This window comes from Leiobunum rupestre, chromosome 6 (assembly GCF_980474605.1).
Source record: "Leiobunum rupestre chromosome 6, qqLeiRupe1.1.hap1, whole genome shotgun sequence".
NCBI classification, from domain to species: domain Eukaryota; kingdom Metazoa; phylum Arthropoda; class Arachnida; order Opiliones; family Sclerosomatidae; genus Leiobunum; species Leiobunum rupestre.
Window position 1 is genome coordinate 53511741 of NC_143389.1, and position 18035 is coordinate 53529775.

Consider the following 18035-nt stretch of genomic DNA (forward strand, 5'->3'; position numbering starts at 1 on the left):
TGAATTTTTCATAATATTGCTAAACCTTACTCTATTTGTAATTGAATATTAAATAATTGTACCTCTAAGACACCATCCCAAAACCTTTGTCAAGGGAGATCTGTTATTTACCCGATGTCGTTTCTTTTTACCCCGAGTTGAACTTTTGTTTATTCGCTACACTCTTCCGAGGTAGCGCCTACGATTTAGCGTCTGCAATAGTTCTTTTTATAAAATAACCTTGGCCATCTTGTTGAAATGTTGCCTCTCCGCTTCAGCTGTGGATCCGTTTTCTTTCCCACTAAAGAGCTTATGAACTCATTCTTAGGCATTGGCTGAGCTATTCCAGGGCAACATTTCAACAAGTTGGGCAAGCGTAAAGACATCTTATAAAATCAACTATTAATAAATTAGAGAAAAATGGCTAAATCTGGGCTTCGTAGTTGCTCTATGTATTACCATGGAGGAAACACAAAACAGTTAAATTATAATAAAATACGAATATTAACCTTATACAGCCTATATTTTATCCATCGTAACTGCGTACCAAGCACATTTTCCTTCCCCACCATAAGTAAAATTTTTTCTTACATTAGACTTAGATTAAGCACTTAATGTGCCAATCTAGACATTCCAAATTAGATAATGACAATAATTATGAAATTTGCTATTCTTTTAATTCTAATTTTATCACCAAACTTTTTCCGACTCTGACACTTTCAGCAGCTCCAGCCTGGACTCGCAACCAAACTAACAACATAGACGAACTACAGTATAGTTGCTGACGACAATTGTGAGTAGTATATTATCGTGCTTGGTGGAAGTAAATTACAATAAGGCGCTCTGTGCTGAACTAAAACCTTGACTGCGCGATAACTCTAGAAATAAGTTTGGTAATAATATTTGTTAATTGCCATACGCATAGAGACTATGTAATTTATGATAAAAACAATAAAAATCGAACCTCGAAAGGTTTCGCTCTAAAATTTCGTTTTAAAATTTTCAAAATCGGCGTATTATAATAACAATAGCAGGACCAAAACGAGTAAGATCATAGTGGAAAAGAAGAGGAGGTAACCTTCGCTGAAAGATTAATCTTCCAAAAAGAAGCCCTAGGCATTCGGTCGAATGCCCGCCATAGGAAGCCAACAACTCGGACTGGCACTACGCGCAGAAAAAGAGGAGCGGCTTTACCTGAGAGATTTATCTAAGCTATAGTCTATCGTTACTAACTTAGGTACCACTGGCCGGAAAAAGTGTTATTTTTAGACCAATTTTTGGCGAATGAAAGTCACCTGACTTGAGAGAATTTTACGGGTAACGCTTAAAGTAGGGACATTCATTTCCAAAGTATCACGTATTTGCTACTAACCTCCAACTAGTAAGTATAAGTAAAGAAACTGACTTAGAATTTGAATGTGTTGTCCATTTATCACGGAATTCATGTTTGTTTTAAATATAGTCTGTCTGTCAAATTTTACTTGCCCAATTAAAACGATACAGTAAATGCCAGTAAACAAATTATATAAATTATAAAGTAATCTTTACGAAGAGATTTCAAAAATTCCACAGTCACGGGACTAGAGGCATCTTGTTAGGTAACTTTCTGGGAGCGCGTGATTGGCCTCTTTCTTCTGTTTTTTTTTTTTTTTTTTTTTTTTTCAATCGGTAGGAAGATCTTTGCGGGTAGGTTATTATAAAACCGAAACACGAGGCCCGTCTTGGTAAATTTTATATCCCGAAGGCCGAAAAGCAAACTGGCGCTGAAGCCCGCAATCCCCTAATCTACTCATGTGACTTTTGGTGGTGAGGAGGAGTGGGAATTTTTTCCCGTCACAGGTGCGGCGCGAAAAACATTATAGCATATCGACTGTTTTAACCAAACGATTGGGACACAAATTTGTGCACAACCAGAAATTTACGCGAAACGAATACGGGTAATTTTGGTATAATCTGTCTATATCACGCAAAATATGAACTCATTTTAGATTATGGGCCGAGTAAATTTCGTTTTTTGAATGCAATATCGAAAATGGCTTCTACAGGTCCCTTTTTCCCACTGCGAAGAACAATTGCGGAGATGTCTGAGACCGAAAGTCGACCGCTGTTGTACGACAGGCACAGTTTTGTCATGCAAAGACAAAGACGTCCTCAGAACGTGTGGTGGCGATGGATTATTGGCGTACTGGCCATTTCGTAAGTTTACTAAATGAAAACTAATTACTTGGCGTTACGATGGCATATGTTTTTATCGCAGTTGCGTTGGCGTGTCGTTGGCTGTCGTCACGATCAGGGGAATGAAGAGTCCGGAATCATTAGAAATTGAAATACCCAAAGAAATTTTAGGTCAAAAGAACAAGGATTCTCCTATACTCAAAATGAGCAATATCCCTTCCAACGTAGTTGGTAAGTCCGTTAGCGACGCATTCGTCAAGTAAACGAAATTCAACTGAATTGTTCCATTTCAGGAAAGGGCTCTCTGCTTCCAAAGTTTTACGATATAGATAAACCAGACCAGAAGGACAAACCGGAAAAGCCCGATAAGACAGACTGGCCCGATGTTCCGGAACCAGATGAGCCAAAGGAGCCAAAAGAGCCCGACGAACCAAAGGAGCCAAAAGAGCCGGACGAACCAAAGGAGCCAAAAGAACCCGACGAACCAAAGGAACCGAAAGAAATTGAGAGCGAGTTACAAAAGAATATATCGATGGCGTACGCCAAGATGAGCCAGAAGATCAACGCTAAATTCGCCGCCAAGTACTTGTTTGGCGAAGAGATACCAACGCCAGGAGACGACGAGAACAAGACGCAAAAAGCCTATGCCGACTTTAACGCCAAAATCAACTCGAAATTCGCCAAAGCGTTCTTAGACGGCAGTTTTCAAATACCCTACTTTAAAGGTAAAGTTAAATAACTCGAATAAACTGTAAGTTACGAGCAATCATTTTCTCGGATTTCAACAGGTTCCAAGACGAGTACCGAGAAACCTAATCTGAAAAGCATTCCATCGCAGTTCTCTAATCCAGATTCCTACAAAGATATAAACGATAGGTTTGCCAAAAAATTCTTGGTCGGTGGCGATAGCGGAAAAGCCATTTCTGGAGAAAGTCAAACCGGAAATGTCGGAGGCTTTGAATCGTGGAGTCAACAAATGAAAATGCAAAAGCAATTTACGGACGTCGACAAAGCCACGAAAGACAAGTTTTTCAAAGCTTTCACAAGCGGAGGTCTGCTGCAGTCGAAAGCCCAGAGTGGCAACGCAAAACAATCCTACGCCGAATACAACAAGAAAATCAACGACAAATTTTCGAAGGCCTTTACAGGGGGAGATTTCACTAAAACGGACGGCGCAATGTCCTATGCCGATTACCAAGCCAAAGTCAACGACAAATTCGCTTCTAAATTCGGCGGTGGATTCATGCCGAACGATAACAGTGCCTTTTCGTACGTGGAAAAAAACCAAAAGATCAACGACAAATTTATGGGCAAATTCGTGGGAATCGACAAACCGCTGCTCAAGTCCACCGGATCGGACGATTCCAGTGACCCAAGCCGGTCTTACTTCGAAAAACACCGTAAGACCAACAACAAGTACCGTCAAGCCAACGGCGGAGTCACTATTCCGGACACACCGTCCAAAGATTACTCCGAGTTTGGAAACAAGTATAGCGACTACGCAAAGCAGTACGGCCATAAAAAGTCGAACCCAGGAAGCGGAAACCTCTACTTGGCCCAGAATGACATTGAAGAGCAGGTTCGAGATATTTACCTTGACGCCAAGAAAAAGGCCAAAAAGGTTCTCGATGATTCTCTCAAACCTTATTTGAAACAGAACCCGAAGAAGGCGTTAAACAAGGGAGACGACAAAGAAAATAAGATATTCCAAGAAGCCACCATGTCCATGTTCGAGCAGGCCATGGAACACGGGAATAAGAAACTGGAGAAGAGGATGGCTTTGGAGGAAGAACTCCGACAAAAAGGTACGCGATAATAACGCCTTTGTCATCCCATTTCTTTTTTACATTTTAGTTCCGGGGAAAGACGAGATTGATTCTATATTAAAATATCATTGTGTGATCGTGGGGAAAGAAACAATACAAACGATATCCACATTAGGTTTCGCCACTGATTTTTGTACTAAGTTCACGTTATTTTTTATATAGTTTTGTATTAATTTGCTAATAAAGGTGTAAAGTTTGGTTTAAAAATAAAAATGGCTCATTCTGTTTCCTCAAGAAATCAAAATCAGCAATGTATTTATTGAAACTGTAACTATAGAATTCAAAAATGTATTTGTATCTTCCATCCTTCCAATGACGTTAAAATTTCCTTGACTATTTTGGCCTTGACCTGTTGACCAAGAAACTGCTTCAAATTATATAAGAAGCACGTGATAGGAAACAGAGTGGGTCCTTTTTTTCTTGTTGGGTGGAGCTCAAACTGATATGTAAAATTACGGGGGGGGGGGGGATAATAATAAGACCCATTAATTTAAAACTACGTGACTGGTAAACAGGGACTTGAAGATTCCGAAATCACGCAACTCACATGACTTTCATAGATAAGACAATCGAGTTGAAAACCTGTATTCATACCACTTTATTTTCTTGGAGACATGTCTTTCCCTTCCACTGATATAAACTACACGCTACACTTTATATGCAATGATTTAGGAATAACACTACCAGAAACCAGCGCCGCGGCGGCCCACCAGCGATTTCTGTCTTGCACACCACGAGCTATAAAATTGGCCGAAAGGGCAGTGGTCAAGGAAGGGGCTTCCGAATTACTCAAGGAAAAGTAGGCGTGGTGGAATAAAAAAAGGGTGGACACTTGAAGATAGCCAGTATCGTTGTCTTAGGTTGGACTTGAAGAGCCACGAAGTCGAGGAGTTCCTTCCATTGCTGGAGAAAGCGGGGCAGTCCATCTTCAACGTTGAGGACGGTACCGAAGACGGACGATGTTGGAAGGAAAAACCTTATCGGATAGCCGACGGAGCGTGTAATAACGTAAAGAACCCGGTCTGGGGTGCAGCTTTTTCGCCTTACAAACGTCTTTTGCCCGCGGAATACGAAGATGGTATATGCCAAGTTCTCTAAAAACGCCATAATTCAAACAAAACTTTTTAATAGGGATATCCCGGCCCAGACTGGGAAGTTCCGGTAAGGCGCTGCCGAGCGCGCGTCAAATCAGCGCCACCGTTTGCAGCGAAAGACGACTCGGTGATAGCCATGCTTCGTTAATGAGCGCTTTTTGGGGCTTGTTTGTTGATCACGACCTTACTAATACCGCAGGCAGCAAATGTAATTAGTTTACGAACAGACGCGGACTGGTCACGTGGGCTGCGATCAAATTTTGATTTACTGGAAGGGTAGATTGAACAGATGGAATCACCGAATCAGGGGCGCAATATTCATAATTAGTCAAAATGGGGAAGGGATTTCATACCTTTATCAGAGTTACCACAGAATATTTTAAAATCCTTTAAAATAATTATAGGAAATTTATCAGTGAAATATAGGAAGAAATTGGAGAGATAAAAGGAACATATAAGCAGAAAATTGGGATAAATAAAGGAAAAAAATAATTACACAATAAGAGAAAACGGTTGTCAAAATTGTTTAAAGGGGTATAACATTCAAAATAAAGTTGATAACCGATAGAAAAAGTCGAAAACTATCGCCGAACAGTGTTGGAAATAAGCATCTGCAAAAACTAGGACGTTTTAATGACTTCTAAGGGTAAAATATAAACTATTTTAATTTCTTCAGACTTCTCCATGGGTGGAATCGAAAGGACTTTTTGCAGTACCCTCCACGGTTACCAAGGGTACCTTGCCCACCATAATAAAACGTCGCTAGTCCGCCTCTGTTTAGGAACTCTTATTAATAAAAGATATTGACGATTCGTGAAAATCAACAGCTTCGGATGGTAAACCAATATCATGCTGTCACAATATGGTCCTGGAGAACGTGACGTACCTTCATCCCGAGTGCATGGCTATAGGCGTTGCCAATATCGATCCATTCTTAGGTCCATTGAATATCTCTTGCCAGGAGTTTGTTAGATCCGCGCCGGCCAATTACAGACGACTCGGTAAGTGCTCGTTCGTTCTTGATACATTTCTGGAATCGGAACTGTGGTAAAAACACAACACCTCAACGTACCAATCAGGGCCGAGGGACCAAATGAATCAAATCACGTCTTACTTGGACGCTTCGGCCACATACGGCTCTTCGGAAGATGAACAATATAAAATGCGAACACTCAACAATGGTAAGAGTTTACAGAGTGATGGGCTGATTGTAATACTCAAATATAAACCTCGTCCTTAAAGGGGAAATAAAAATCAGCGTGATCAACGGGGCACCGATGCTACCCACGAAAGATGACCCGCTGTCGACTTGTGGAAAACCGGAAATTAACCAATACTGTTTCAAATCTGGTACTAAACATTCAGTCTTTTAGACTTTCTTCTAAAAACAGTTTTTCCTCTAGGTGACATTCGTGTTAACGAACAAGTGGAGCTTATGACCGTTCACACCGTCTTCCACCGCGAACACAACCGAGTGGCGAAAGAACTACTCAAGGTCAACCCAAGCTGGAATGACGAACGACTGTTTGAAGAGACCAAACGCGTCGTGGTTGCCTTACTGCAGCATATAACCTACAATGAGTACCTTCCACTTTTATTAGGTTCGTACGAATCCAGCAAGTCTTTGTCGTGACGCGGTTTGCTGATTGAGAAAAATTTCGCAGGACCCGAATATATTAAAAAATACAAGTTGGAACTCACAAAGGGCGGAAAATATTTCAACGGTTACGAGCCCAACACGGACGCGACAATCAGTAACGTCTTTGGTGCAGCGGCCTTTCGATTTGGTCATTCCCAAATTAAAGTAAAACCCCTCCAGTCATTGACCAACTAATACCATGAATGTATTCATTCATAGAAATGAATACATTCATGCTAATACTGAATGCAAGTTCTTCTTTACAGAGTTTCATCGAGTTAGCGGACTCCAAATACAACGTAATGGAGAATAGAACCCTGAGGGAAACATTCTTCAATCCCGAGACATTATACCAAAAGGGGTTGGACCCCCATATTAGGGGCATGCTTCGCGAACCGGCCAACACCGTCGACAACTACGAGTCTAGCGAAGTAGAGTTGAACTTGGAAGGCTATGGAACAAATGCAAACTTAAATATTACTTTTAATAGCTAAGGGACCACCTCTTCCAATCAAAAAACGCCAAATTTGGAATAGATCTGACGGCGATAACCATCCAGAGAGGAAGAGACCATGGATTACCATCTTACCCAAGATGGAGGGAGTTTTGCGGACAATCTCCCATTCGTAACTGGGAGCAAATGGAAGCTATTGCTGGAAAAGAACGAACCCGGCTGTTCAAGAAAACCTACGAGTGCGTTAAACCTAATCCTCAATAATCTCGATATAAAAGTAAACGTTTTCAACAGCTCTGTTGAGGACATAGACTTTGTGGTAGGCGCGGTCACCGAAGCTAAGGTGCATGGAGGAATGGTTGGGCCAACGCATGCCTGTCTAATTGCCGAACAGTTTTCCAGGCTTAGGCGAGGCGACCGGTACTGGTACGAAAATAAAGATCCATCTCCATTTACGAGCGGTAATAACCAATTACCCGGCAAGAATGACCAAACTATGAAATTATAAATGGAACTTGTGTTTTCAAATATAGAACAACTGGTAGAAATAAAGAAGGCTACTGTGGCGCGCCTACTCTGTGATAACTCTGATAATATTGAGTACATATCAAGAAAACCTCTGGAAAAACTATCAAATAGGTACGGGAAAATTTGCAAAGAGTTAGGTAAGATAACGGTCATAGCTTGAACCAGATTTTTCTTTTCAGAAATAAAATTATAAATTGCCAAGATACCTCGGCTATCCCAAAACTAGATTTTAACGTTTGGTACGAAGACCCTAGACACAAACTGCCAAGTTCCATTTACAAACCATAGATTTTAGATTTTGAAATTTAGAGTAGGTTGTAATAAATTGAAGAATATATTTTCAAACAATAAATTCCACCTGTTTCATAGCGCTATCTTTTGTGAAAATAAAATTGATTGGTACTATTGTAAAACCGTATCATACACGCAATTTATTTCTTCAAATAGCACATTAAAAATAAAAGCAACCTTACAGATAAAATGCTTTAAAAATTGGATTTAATTTTACAATATAAATAATGAGCTATTCTTTTTAATATTTTTATCTCTGGAAGAAATGCAAGTGCTTTCTTTTCAGACCTGCACACAAAATAAAGGCTAATGAAAATAAGCACCTTTTCTGTTTTAACGTTATCTTTTAAAAAGCTTCACCCGAACATTAAGTACCAGTTACCTCGTTTAAACTGTGTAATAAACAGTAAATATTAAATAATTATGATGTTTTTTACATTACGGGAGCTTCACATTTATACGATATAAAAACTAAAAACTAGGGATGATTTTGTGATGGTGGAAGTGTGGCTGTTTTCTGAAGGACAGGGGAGGTAATATGAACAATATCTTGATTTTTTCGGGAAAATATTAATAATTAGCGTAAAAACCAACTGGAATTGACTCCTAGAGAAGTGTACATTTGATACATACATATGGCGCGAGGAGCCAACTAGTTTTCCAAATAGTTTCGTGATAAATTTGCCTTATTAACCAGTCCAAAAAACGCTAAAACACTGAAATAGCGCAACATTTTTTTATCACCTATCATTTGTATTACCAAGTATTAAAACTGGTACCAATACTAATCCAAAAATTTTCTTATTACGTTGACTATTTCCCTAAACGTTATATACAATTAATTCAATATGTATAATTTATACATATTCCTAAATGTTATTAGGACAGGATTGTATTAACAAATAATATTGTGTAAAAAATAAAATTCACGGGGGAAAAATAAATAGCTGTAGAACATTAATACGTATAGTAATAATTAAATACAATTACTAAATAGACCGTTATGATTAGACAAATGTATTTTGTAAAAGCTAGCATATTTCATAAAAAAAACTCTTTTAAGTGAATTTTTGGAATATAAGTTTTGCTAATGATGTCAATAATTTAAAATATACCAAACTAATGGAATATGGAATATTCCTAAATTAACACGAGCTGATGGCTACAGGTAAACAATACTCTTCTGGCGTTTGGTAGTGCGCAACAAAATCAGTAATAAAGTTTTGTCGAGGAGAAAATATGTATCAAATCGGATTTACCTGACAAGGGAAATTGCCTAAAGAGTAATGTTTGATGTTGCGTGTTATTGAGTTTACTCCTAGTCATTAGCTCTTGGTAAATGGTGCTTCTCATTTAAAAATGGGTCTTGACATTTTTATAGTTGCCTAGATTGTTTCCGAAGGGACTTCCCAGTTGGGTTCAAAATTTCATTGCATTATTGAAAGTGTACAGAAGATTTTCTAAATATGTCTTATTATCTACACTAAAGTGTGGTGAGGGCTAACACATTCTTGAAAAGGGCATTATTTTTTTTTAAATTTGAAAATCCAAAGAACTTTTTGTAGCCCGTGCAGAATAAAAGCCTCGTGAACTGCTTGTCAATTATCTTTGAAACAATCTAGATATGAGATCCATGCCTAAATTGGCACGTTTTTTATTTTTTCTTCTAATTTAACATTAGCGTTTGAAGACCTCACATCACCTCGGGCCACTGTCCTGTAAAAATAGGAAATACGTCATTAACTGACAAATCTTCTTGGAAAGTAGAAAAGCATGCGGTTTAAATTAAGAAAATGGCAACCAATAATTGGCCAAATCTTTGAAAACAGGTGCATAATTAAAACACATTTTGATAAAAGTAAAAAACAATCGATAATAAGTGGTCAACTTAAAATGGCAACTTCAAGCAAATAAATGAAAAAAAATCAATGGATTGGATTAGCAAGCAAGAAAAGGTCTTACAAAAACACCAATGACAAATGAAAATAAAAACTAGCAAATTGCAAAAGATGAATAACATTTAGAATGGTAAAAAAAACTGGAATAAAACCACTGCCAGATTTGATTTAAAAAGAGGGAGATCCCGCCGCAGCTAACTGCCACCACCAACATCACTGACAACACAAGAGCCTTCGAATGTAGATTAGCGTTGAGCTGGCAAAGGGCGATTTTGTATATTTTTTTTATTAGCGAGCAAAAATATTGGTAGATGAGCACAGAAATTTGCGGTATAGGTAAGATTGGAAAAGCACCAATATAAAATACCTAAAAAAATGAGAATGAGGGAAGGACCACAAAGAAACCTGGTATGAATATCACTTGTCATTTTGAAAACCAACGCACATTTCCGCATTGAAAGGTTTTTCAATAAACCACCAAAAAATTAATTTTTCCTTTAAGGAATTTAAAATTACCCCCCACCCCGACCATAAATTTACTTTCAATTAATAGTGGCAAAAAGTTTTCATATTTATTTAATCTTAAAAAAAACCAAAGATACGTACTTACCATTAGCCATGGATACAAATAATTGCTGAAAATCAGCCAACTCTTGACCAAATATTTCCATATCTTGCTCATTTGAAACATTGGTGGTGGTGGTGGTAGCAGTTGGCGAATTTGACCTTGGACTTGTACATTTGGCAGTAGAGGGGTCCCAGTTTTCATTACTAACCTGATTATCAGCAGGTTTTCCAGCAACCAAGTTTGTTTCACTGGGTTTGACAACTGATCCAAGAGCTCTCGGGGATTTTTGTAAGCTAGCTGAAGAGGATTCAGCATTTCCTATTTCAGTGGTGGTACCTCGAGGAGGTACTGGTGGTTTGGGTCCCAAATCCTTCCTATGCAGAGATTGGGGTGGCAAAATGGGTTTATTGGGAGGCACTGGTGGAGGGGTACCTCTTCCTACGGGACCGGGCGATTTACGGGAAGAAACAGGTCCTCCAGTATTAGTTCCTTTTAGCAATGCTTGGCCCGCAAATAACTTTACAGCTGCCGAGACAGAGGTACACCCTGTTGCGGTTACAGGGGAGGTTTCATCTTGTTGAGCTTCTGAATCTGACAATGCAAATGAGCTTCCACCTTGTTCCACGGCAGCAGCTTGGGGTGAAGTGGGTGATGGGGAAACTGAACGAGGCGGTAGAGCGGGTGAGGTTACTTTCAATGATTTGGCACTTTTCGTAATGGTGACAGTGGTTGCAGTGAGTGGAGTGGCAAGAGTAATTGGCACAGCTGTCGATGGTTGAGGCGCTGGAATAGGTTTCCCAATGGCAGTACTTATGGCCATTTTTGGTGTAACGTGGGCAACTAGCCCAGGAGGTTTAGCCGGAGTGGCGGGAGCTGGGCTTACAGCTGACGTCAGTATGCTAGCTCCAGCTACTGTCATACTCGTGGCAATACCACTTTTTGGACTAACTGGTTTAGCTACGCTTCTTGGAGGACTCACAGTAGGAGTAACGGTTGGAACCGCTCTTAAGGTAGGAGGAGTAGTTACCATTGTAACGATGGTACTACGGACACCTTCTCCTAAGTTAACTGACAGTGGCTGTTTTTGTTCTTGATAAATGGTTAGTTGCTGTTTCAAGCCCTCCATTTCAATTTGGAGGCGTTCAATCTCGTTGAGAAGCTCTTGATTCCTCAGATCATAGGCGGAGATCTGAACTTTATAGCTTTCTCTTTCGTAATCAAACTCCGATAGCTGCCTTTCCATTTCTGCTTCCATTTGCAAAGACTTTTTGCTCTCCTCTTCCAGGCCTTCCACCATGTCAGCCATTCGATTTTTCTCATCATTCAGAATATCACTAAGCTCAGCTGCCTGTTGTTTCTCTTCCAATAACCTCAAGACTAGTCTTTTGCGTTCAGCAAGAAGTAAAAGGACAATCTGTTTCTGCCTGAGTCGTTCTTCTTCCAAGGTGTCTGACAATCGTTGCGCTTCTTTTTCCAATCGTTTATTCTGTTGCCTTTCAAAATCAACTTCTTGCCTTAACCTCTCCCTTTCTTTTTCTAGTAAATACGTTACGTCGTCACCTTGAGCAGTATCTTGGGCGTGTTTTCTTCTTTCGTCGTCTAGCTCCGCTATAGCCTGTCCATAAAAAATTTAAATCAATTTCAAGCATCTCAAGTCTAGGAAAATTAATTTCTTACCTTGGAATATTGCTCATTAGCTTCTTGTAGTTGCTCTCTAAGACTAGCTTGAGCTTTTCTTTGGTGAGCTATTAAAAGCTCCAATTGATGTAGTTGCGCATTGTAAGCTTGTTTAACGGCAGTTTCATCAAAATTAGGGTCAAAAGCACCAAAAACGTCTCTTTGTAAAGCCGAGAGGGGATCAGCACCAGCTGAGAAACTTTTTTTGTGTTTTCTTTTAGGATATAAGAGTTGTTTGACTTGTTCGGCCTAAAACGCAAAGAAGGTATAAAAATCCCTCTTTGAATAGTATTAAAAGTGCCAGTTACTAGTTATACCTTCAGAACGGCAATTACGATTTCCCTAGCTTGTAGTTCTGCTTCTAAAACACTGAGTAGCTTTAACAGATCTGTTTTATTTAGTTCCATTTTTGGGTGACGCTAAATTAAGTTAAAAAAATTACTATTTAAGTCTCTAAAGGTAATATACCATCTTCCTAGCAGAGCCAGCATTTTGGAACTACAGTTAGGGAACATTTTGCACCATCAACATACATATTCCTGGTAGTGTAAAATGTTTCCTTATAACAGGTTCAAAATAATGGCGCTAATTGGGGAAATGGTCGACGCTGAATAATGTACCTTTAAAGTGCTGCTTGCTAATTTATCTAGAGGTTCAAAGGTGTACATATTTCCTGATTGTTGAGAACGCCCGGGTCCCCTACTGGCCATCTCCAAAATCCTTTAAAAAGGTCTCAACTTAACTGTGCATTAAAAAGGAATTGGGATGTCTGTCAAATAGCGCAAAAATAAACCATTCAGAATACTTTGACAAAAACGCCAATCTAAATACTCTAATAATTCAATATTATGGGCTAACTAATTTTAAAATATCTAATATCCAAAATCTATCAAAAAAATTAAACATATACTTCTCTATGTTAAGAATTAAAGATTTTTAATATGCCAAAGAGCCAAGGCCCAATGATTCAAAACCGTAGGCGTAGATTGATTTTCTTTATTCTAGTTTTAAAATAACGTAAACTTTCAAAAAGAGTCAACTTACACATTTACAGATACCTAATCATCAGGAATGTTATGATTTTGGGAATAAAATCCCAAAGACTTAGAAATCTTATACTAAAATTCCATTCTTCGAAGCGACTGCTGGATCCAAGTGTCCCCTCCTCTCTCTCTTCCCAACTTTTTTTTTGAAAAAGCGCTGTCACAAGTCAAAGCCGCACAATAATCCTCATATTCAACTCAGTATCACGTTAAACTGTCGTCAGAAAGATTGACCAAACCATTTAATACTCACTTTACATAACAGCGTTGCTTGCCCAGATATGGGTCTTCTATGATATAACTGTCCCCTACTGCAACACATGCTTATCAAAAAAGGTTCAATATTAAATATCAATTTTAAAAATGTCACTTATGCGAGCAATAAGATTTCATAAATTTGGAGCCCCCCAAGTTCTTAAAATTGATGAAATTCCAAAACCTTCCTATCAAAATCATCAGGTAATTATAGTAGTACAAAAGTTCAATAAACATATATTAAAATAAAATGATTTATTGATGAAATAAACTCGTCATATATCATATACCAAAAATGTCCATTTACAAGAAACCAAAATACCAAATATAATGTTCTAATTAGTAATAATTAAAATGATCAGTGTCTTATTTTACACAACAGGTTCTTATTAAAGTTAAATCTATAGGAATAAACCCAGTTGACACTTACTTCCGAGAAGGAGTTCGAGACCCCAAACTACCACTGCCTCACATTTTGGGTATTGATGGTGCTGGGATTGTAGAAAATGTTGGAAAAGATGTTAAAAACATTTGTGTAAATATTTTCTTTGGACAGACAAATGACAGAAACTTTATTAGAAATATTTTGTAGATTGGTCAAAGAGTAGCGTTTCTCAGCATTAAAAGCAATCCCAAACACGGTAGCTATGCCGAGTATACAGCTGTTGATGAGGCAGAAGTATGGCCTTTAAGTGAAAAGTTGACTTTTAACCAAGGAGCTGCCTTAGGAACGCCATATTTCACAGCTTATAGAGCAATAGTCACCAAGTAATGAGTTTTAATTACTGAATTTAAGAAATTATCTAATAGCAGCTTACTAAAAACAGGGGAAAGGCTCAAAAGGGAGACACCATTTTGATAAATGGCTCTTCAGGGGCTGTGGGATTTGCTTCCCTTCAAATAAGCAAACAATTAGGCTTGAAAGTAATCGCCACTGCAGGGACCCAAGAAGGCCGCCAGCTTGTTAAAGATCATGGAGCAGACTATGTTTTTGACCACAACAATGAGAGTCATATATTAGCAAAGGCTGCTACCGAGCCCAATGGAATAGATATTATCATAGAAATGCTTGCTAATGTTAATTTAGCCAATGATTTGTCATTATTAGCTAAAAATGGACGAGTTTTGGTATGTTGGATGTTTTGAAAAAAATCAGTTTAGGCAAAAGTTTATAATATACTCGTATGATAAAAGTATTCATTCATCTATCGAGGCCTTTTAAAATTAAACACATACCTTCACTTGCTCAAGGCATTTTTCAAAAGGTGTGAATTTTCCGAGGGGTTGGACATTTGCCTCTTTTGTGTCGAGGATTTTTTACAAAGTCCATGGGATTGAAATTCTTGGATTTTAATTAAAATTTTTTACCGGATTTGGCCAAATGTCTGACCCCTCGGAATTTCCTGTCAAATTACATGCGTACTGTACACCAAATAAAAATTACCCCCACAAGGAGACTACCCGGGGTATTTATCACAGATTTCATTCAAACTTAGGTGGTAAGATATAGACCTTCGTGTAACTTGAAAATCCCTTAAAGGGTGGACAAGTAAATTAATGTGTTAAATATATCCCGTCAATAATGTGAACCAGATCGAGTCATTCTTAAATTAGATGTCCGAGGCCTGATTATTCGTGGCCTCGGTAGTCCAATGGTAGTGGCGTTGGGACGGTAACCCAAAGTCGTAGGTTCAATTCCTGCCCGAGGTGATATGATTTTTCTCAGTCACTCTGGTATGGAACAATACGCAGATGTATTCCTTGATTTAAATGAAACTTCGAATTAAATTAATGTGTATTTACCCATTTTTAAAGAAATTTACCTTAACTTACCCAATTTATGTATATTTACCCATTTAATGTGAATTTACCACAATTTAAATATCTTTACCCAAATTCACATGTATTAACCACAATTCACCCAATTTAAACCTGTTCTGAATTCTGTTTCTAATTAAATAAACTTAAATTTTTGAGAAATATTCAAATATGTCAATTTCCGAGAAGAAAATCAGATTTCAAGTTGTCAAAAATATTCTAGGTTGCCATGGCAAAACGAAAGCCAATTCTTGTCCGTCTAATTACCAGCCGAGTTTGAATGAAATAGGAGATAAACACTTTGGGTAGTCTTCTTGTAAGTAGAGATGTTTGCATAAAAACGATATTTTCCAAATTTAAAGTTTTAGAAAGTCATTTAGCCGAGTTCTTAATTTTCTTTCGAAACTTTTTTTCATGTGAAGGTACGTTTTAAGCAAATAACATTAGCAAGATAGGAATACAAATACCTTTCTTGTAACAAGTATATTATACATTTCTGGGTAAAGTGAATATAAACGTTGCAATCTAGAAGTTTATTTTCATCACCAGAAAAGAAAGAGACTCGACTGCAATTAACACATTAAAAGCCATTTTCCTAAAAAGGTTGTAGGTTCACGGGGCGAAATAAAAATTAATCCTAGAGATGCCATGGCTAAAGAAAGCAGCGTACAAGGTGTGATGTTATTCAACATAACTCGAGAGGAGTATAAAACAACCACGGAATTACTATTGCAAGGAATCAAGGAGGGCTGGCTAAACCCAATTGTGGGCAAAGAATACTCGATAAATCAAGTTCAAGAAGCCCATCACGATATCATTCATGGAAAAGGAGCCAAAGGAAAAATTATTGTAAATCTCGACCTGGATTAATTTTTCAAATAGCGAATAAAGAGACTAGAACTATTTTCTTAAAATTAATTATAGTTTTTGTATTTCCAAAAATATATATTTGTAATATTTAAAGTGAAAACAATTACAGTTTATGAAACATAAAATAAATGATTGTATATATTTGAAAGTTGGAAAGTCCCGAGGAATAATTTAAACCTTAAATTTACAGTGTGCTACAAAAAAATATAATATTTTTGACTAGTTCTACCAGTGTTCGAGTCTCAAAAGTTCAAAAAACCGTAGAATATTAGTATATTACCATCTTAATTAAGTTGAACTTGTTTTAACACCATCGAGCCTCTCTTTTCCAACATTTTCTCGATGGTGTTGAATCATTTCCAACTGTTTTACTCTTGTATAAGCTGCAGAACCAAATAGCACAACCGCGTTGCTGAGCCACCAAAGCCCCGATTTGATTTCGTGATACCAAACAACCGCCAGAACAGTTTGTGCGCAAGCTTTGGCAGTACCACTAATATTATGAGTCAGCGGAGAAGTAACCTATAAAAAAACATTTGTTCAAGGTAAATCTTCTTAAAAGGAAAATTTTACAATTTTACCTTAATTTGTAGAGTTGTAACTGAGCCAATGGCAAATCCAAAAACTCCACCCACACTCATCATCGTCCAAAAGTCTGTGTTTGTAAGATTTTTGTAATTGTAAATAACCGACATCTCCCCCGTTATGACCATTAGAGGCAAGAAAAGCAAAACGGCATTGATATTGTTGTTAAACGCCAACAACCAAATGTTGTTATTAACTATGGGCAAAACCTTTTGCGTATATATTGAGTTTAGAGATACACATAAACTGGCAATAACTCCGTAAACAACTCCGGTGATGGATAAAGAGCCTGCAAAAAAAATCACAAATTAAAATAAAATTTTTTTCTTTAAAAATTAGTGACGTGCCTGCTACGCTCTCTTGATCTACTCCCATGAAAAAGCCAATTACGATAATTGCGCAACAAATAACCGCTTTACCTGAAGTGGGTTTTTGTAGAATAAAGAAAGTAAGCAGCTAGAATAGATACAATTTAATCATTAGTTTGTATTTGGAGTGAAAGATTAGAGTCCATTTTACTTACTACATTGAATACAGTTGTAAGAGACCTTCCAATGTAATAAAATGCAACACCAACATACTTTAAACAAAGATTATTGAAAGTGATCATACACACAAAAATGACCGATAAAGGAAGAACCTACAATTGAGCAAAGTTTAATTTTTAAACAAATTGTGCAATAATGTTAGTACCTTGATTAATACAGAACAATCCACATGCAATTCTGGAAATGAAAGTATCTTGGGATATAGTCGAGAAAATATCCTTAACCCAACAAGTATAAAAATTGCTACGCTGCACTGAAACCAAGTTATAAAAAGAGGCGCCTCCAACTACAAACAACTAAATTTAATACAGATAATATTATTATTTTCCTTTTTGTTCATTTACTTGCACATCCTTGCTACTTAGCAAGTGTTTATTGATGAAAACCATAGATATTGATATGACCCTGGAAAATATTTTCAGTAGTTTAGTGTCAAATAATAACATTATCGTGGGCGTGTTAAATTTACCAGTATAAAGAAACAACCCCGATGATACGGGCATATTTAACATATAAAGCTTCTTCAGTTAAAATTTTACTTCCCATATTTTCCTCAGAATCAAGATTTTTCTCTGGCATTACTTTACTCTTTTCAAAAATTATTATGTTCTTAAATAACAATTTCCACTAAATAATACATTTACATCGTCGAATTGACATTAAATACGTTGTCAATCTCAACACTACGACTAACAATTGTAAGCGCAGCCAGAGTCCAAGGTTTGTATAAGCTTGTGCATGGCTTGTGGTATAAGCCAGTCAATCTGCCAAAATTCCAAAAGGTGAA

At 37.6% G+C, this 18035-nt stretch overlaps 4 protein-coding genes across 11 annotated transcripts; 2 read left to right on the forward strand and 2 right to left on the reverse strand.

The window, feature by feature from the left end:
* Positions 1 to 723: 723 nt before the first annotated feature.
* LOC149941524 (uncharacterized) lies at positions 724 to 8062 on the forward strand. Of its 4 annotated transcripts, none has more exons than XM_090177485.1 (18): positions 724 to 772; positions 2025 to 2175; positions 2237 to 2385; positions 2448 to 2879; positions 2943 to 3959; positions 4653 to 4779; positions 4841 to 5058; positions 5112 to 5282; positions 5902 to 6075; positions 6154 to 6255; positions 6317 to 6424; positions 6478 to 6675; positions 6739 to 6878; positions 6980 to 7144; positions 7204 to 7406; positions 7462 to 7628; positions 7701 to 7806; positions 7875 to 8062. In XM_090177485.1, the coding sequence occupies exons 2-18, from the start codon at positions 2060 to 2062 to the stop codon at positions 7981 to 7983; spliced, it is 3702 nt and encodes a 1233-aa protein (XP_090033611.1). In that variant the 5' UTR covers positions 724 to 772; positions 2025 to 2059; the 3' UTR covers positions 7984 to 8062. The 4 variants fall into 4 exon arrangements, with proteins under 4 accessions (XP_090033611.1, XP_090033612.1, XP_090033610.1 ...); XM_090177486.1 differs by lacking the exon at positions 724 to 772 and having other exon boundaries at positions 2002 to 2175; positions 2943 to 3733; positions 3812 to 3959; XM_090177484.1 differs by lacking the exon at positions 724 to 772 and having other exon boundaries at positions 2002 to 2175.
* Positions 8063 to 8125: 63 nt separating this feature from the next.
* On the reverse strand, positions 8126 to 13477 carry LOC149941525 (uncharacterized). Of its 5 annotated transcripts, none has more exons than XM_090180107.1 (6): positions 13174 to 13477; positions 12750 to 12849; positions 12447 to 12548; positions 12130 to 12378; positions 10491 to 12067; positions 8126 to 9702 (listed from the first exon to the last, which is right to left on the reverse strand). In XM_090180107.1, the coding sequence occupies exons 2-6, from the start codon at positions 12837 to 12839 to the stop codon at positions 9624 to 9626; spliced, it is 2097 nt and encodes a 698-aa protein (XP_090036233.1). In that variant the 5' UTR covers positions 12840 to 12849; positions 13174 to 13477; the 3' UTR covers positions 8126 to 9623. The 5 variants fall into 5 exon arrangements, with proteins under 5 accessions (XP_090036233.1, XP_090036232.1, XP_090036236.1 ...); XM_090180106.1 differs by having other exon boundaries at positions 12750 to 12871; positions 13174 to 13476; XM_090180110.1 differs by having other exon boundaries at positions 10661 to 12067; positions 12750 to 12898; positions 13174 to 13476.
* LOC149941526 (zeta-crystallin-like) lies at positions 13437 to 16263 on the forward strand. The gene is made up of 5 exons (XM_090180112.1): positions 13437 to 13631; positions 13810 to 13962; positions 14020 to 14195; positions 14255 to 14555; positions 15849 to 16263. Exons 1-5 carry the CDS (start codon positions 13536 to 13538, stop codon positions 16113 to 16115), a joined length of 993 nt encoding a protein of 330 aa, XP_090036238.1. The 5' UTR covers positions 13437 to 13535; the 3' UTR covers positions 16116 to 16263.
* On the reverse strand, positions 16178 to 17933 carry nac (GDP-fucose transporter nac). Its single transcript, XM_090180111.1, has 8 exons — positions 17916 to 17933; positions 17718 to 17836; positions 17593 to 17653; positions 17394 to 17534; positions 17224 to 17340; positions 17048 to 17156; positions 16697 to 16989; positions 16178 to 16637 (listed from the first exon to the last, which is right to left on the reverse strand). Exons 2-8 carry the CDS (start codon positions 17825 to 17827, stop codon positions 16404 to 16406), a joined length of 1065 nt encoding a protein of 354 aa, XP_090036237.1. The 5' UTR covers positions 17828 to 17836; positions 17916 to 17933; the 3' UTR covers positions 16178 to 16403.
* Positions 17934 to 18035: the final 102 nt, after the last annotated feature.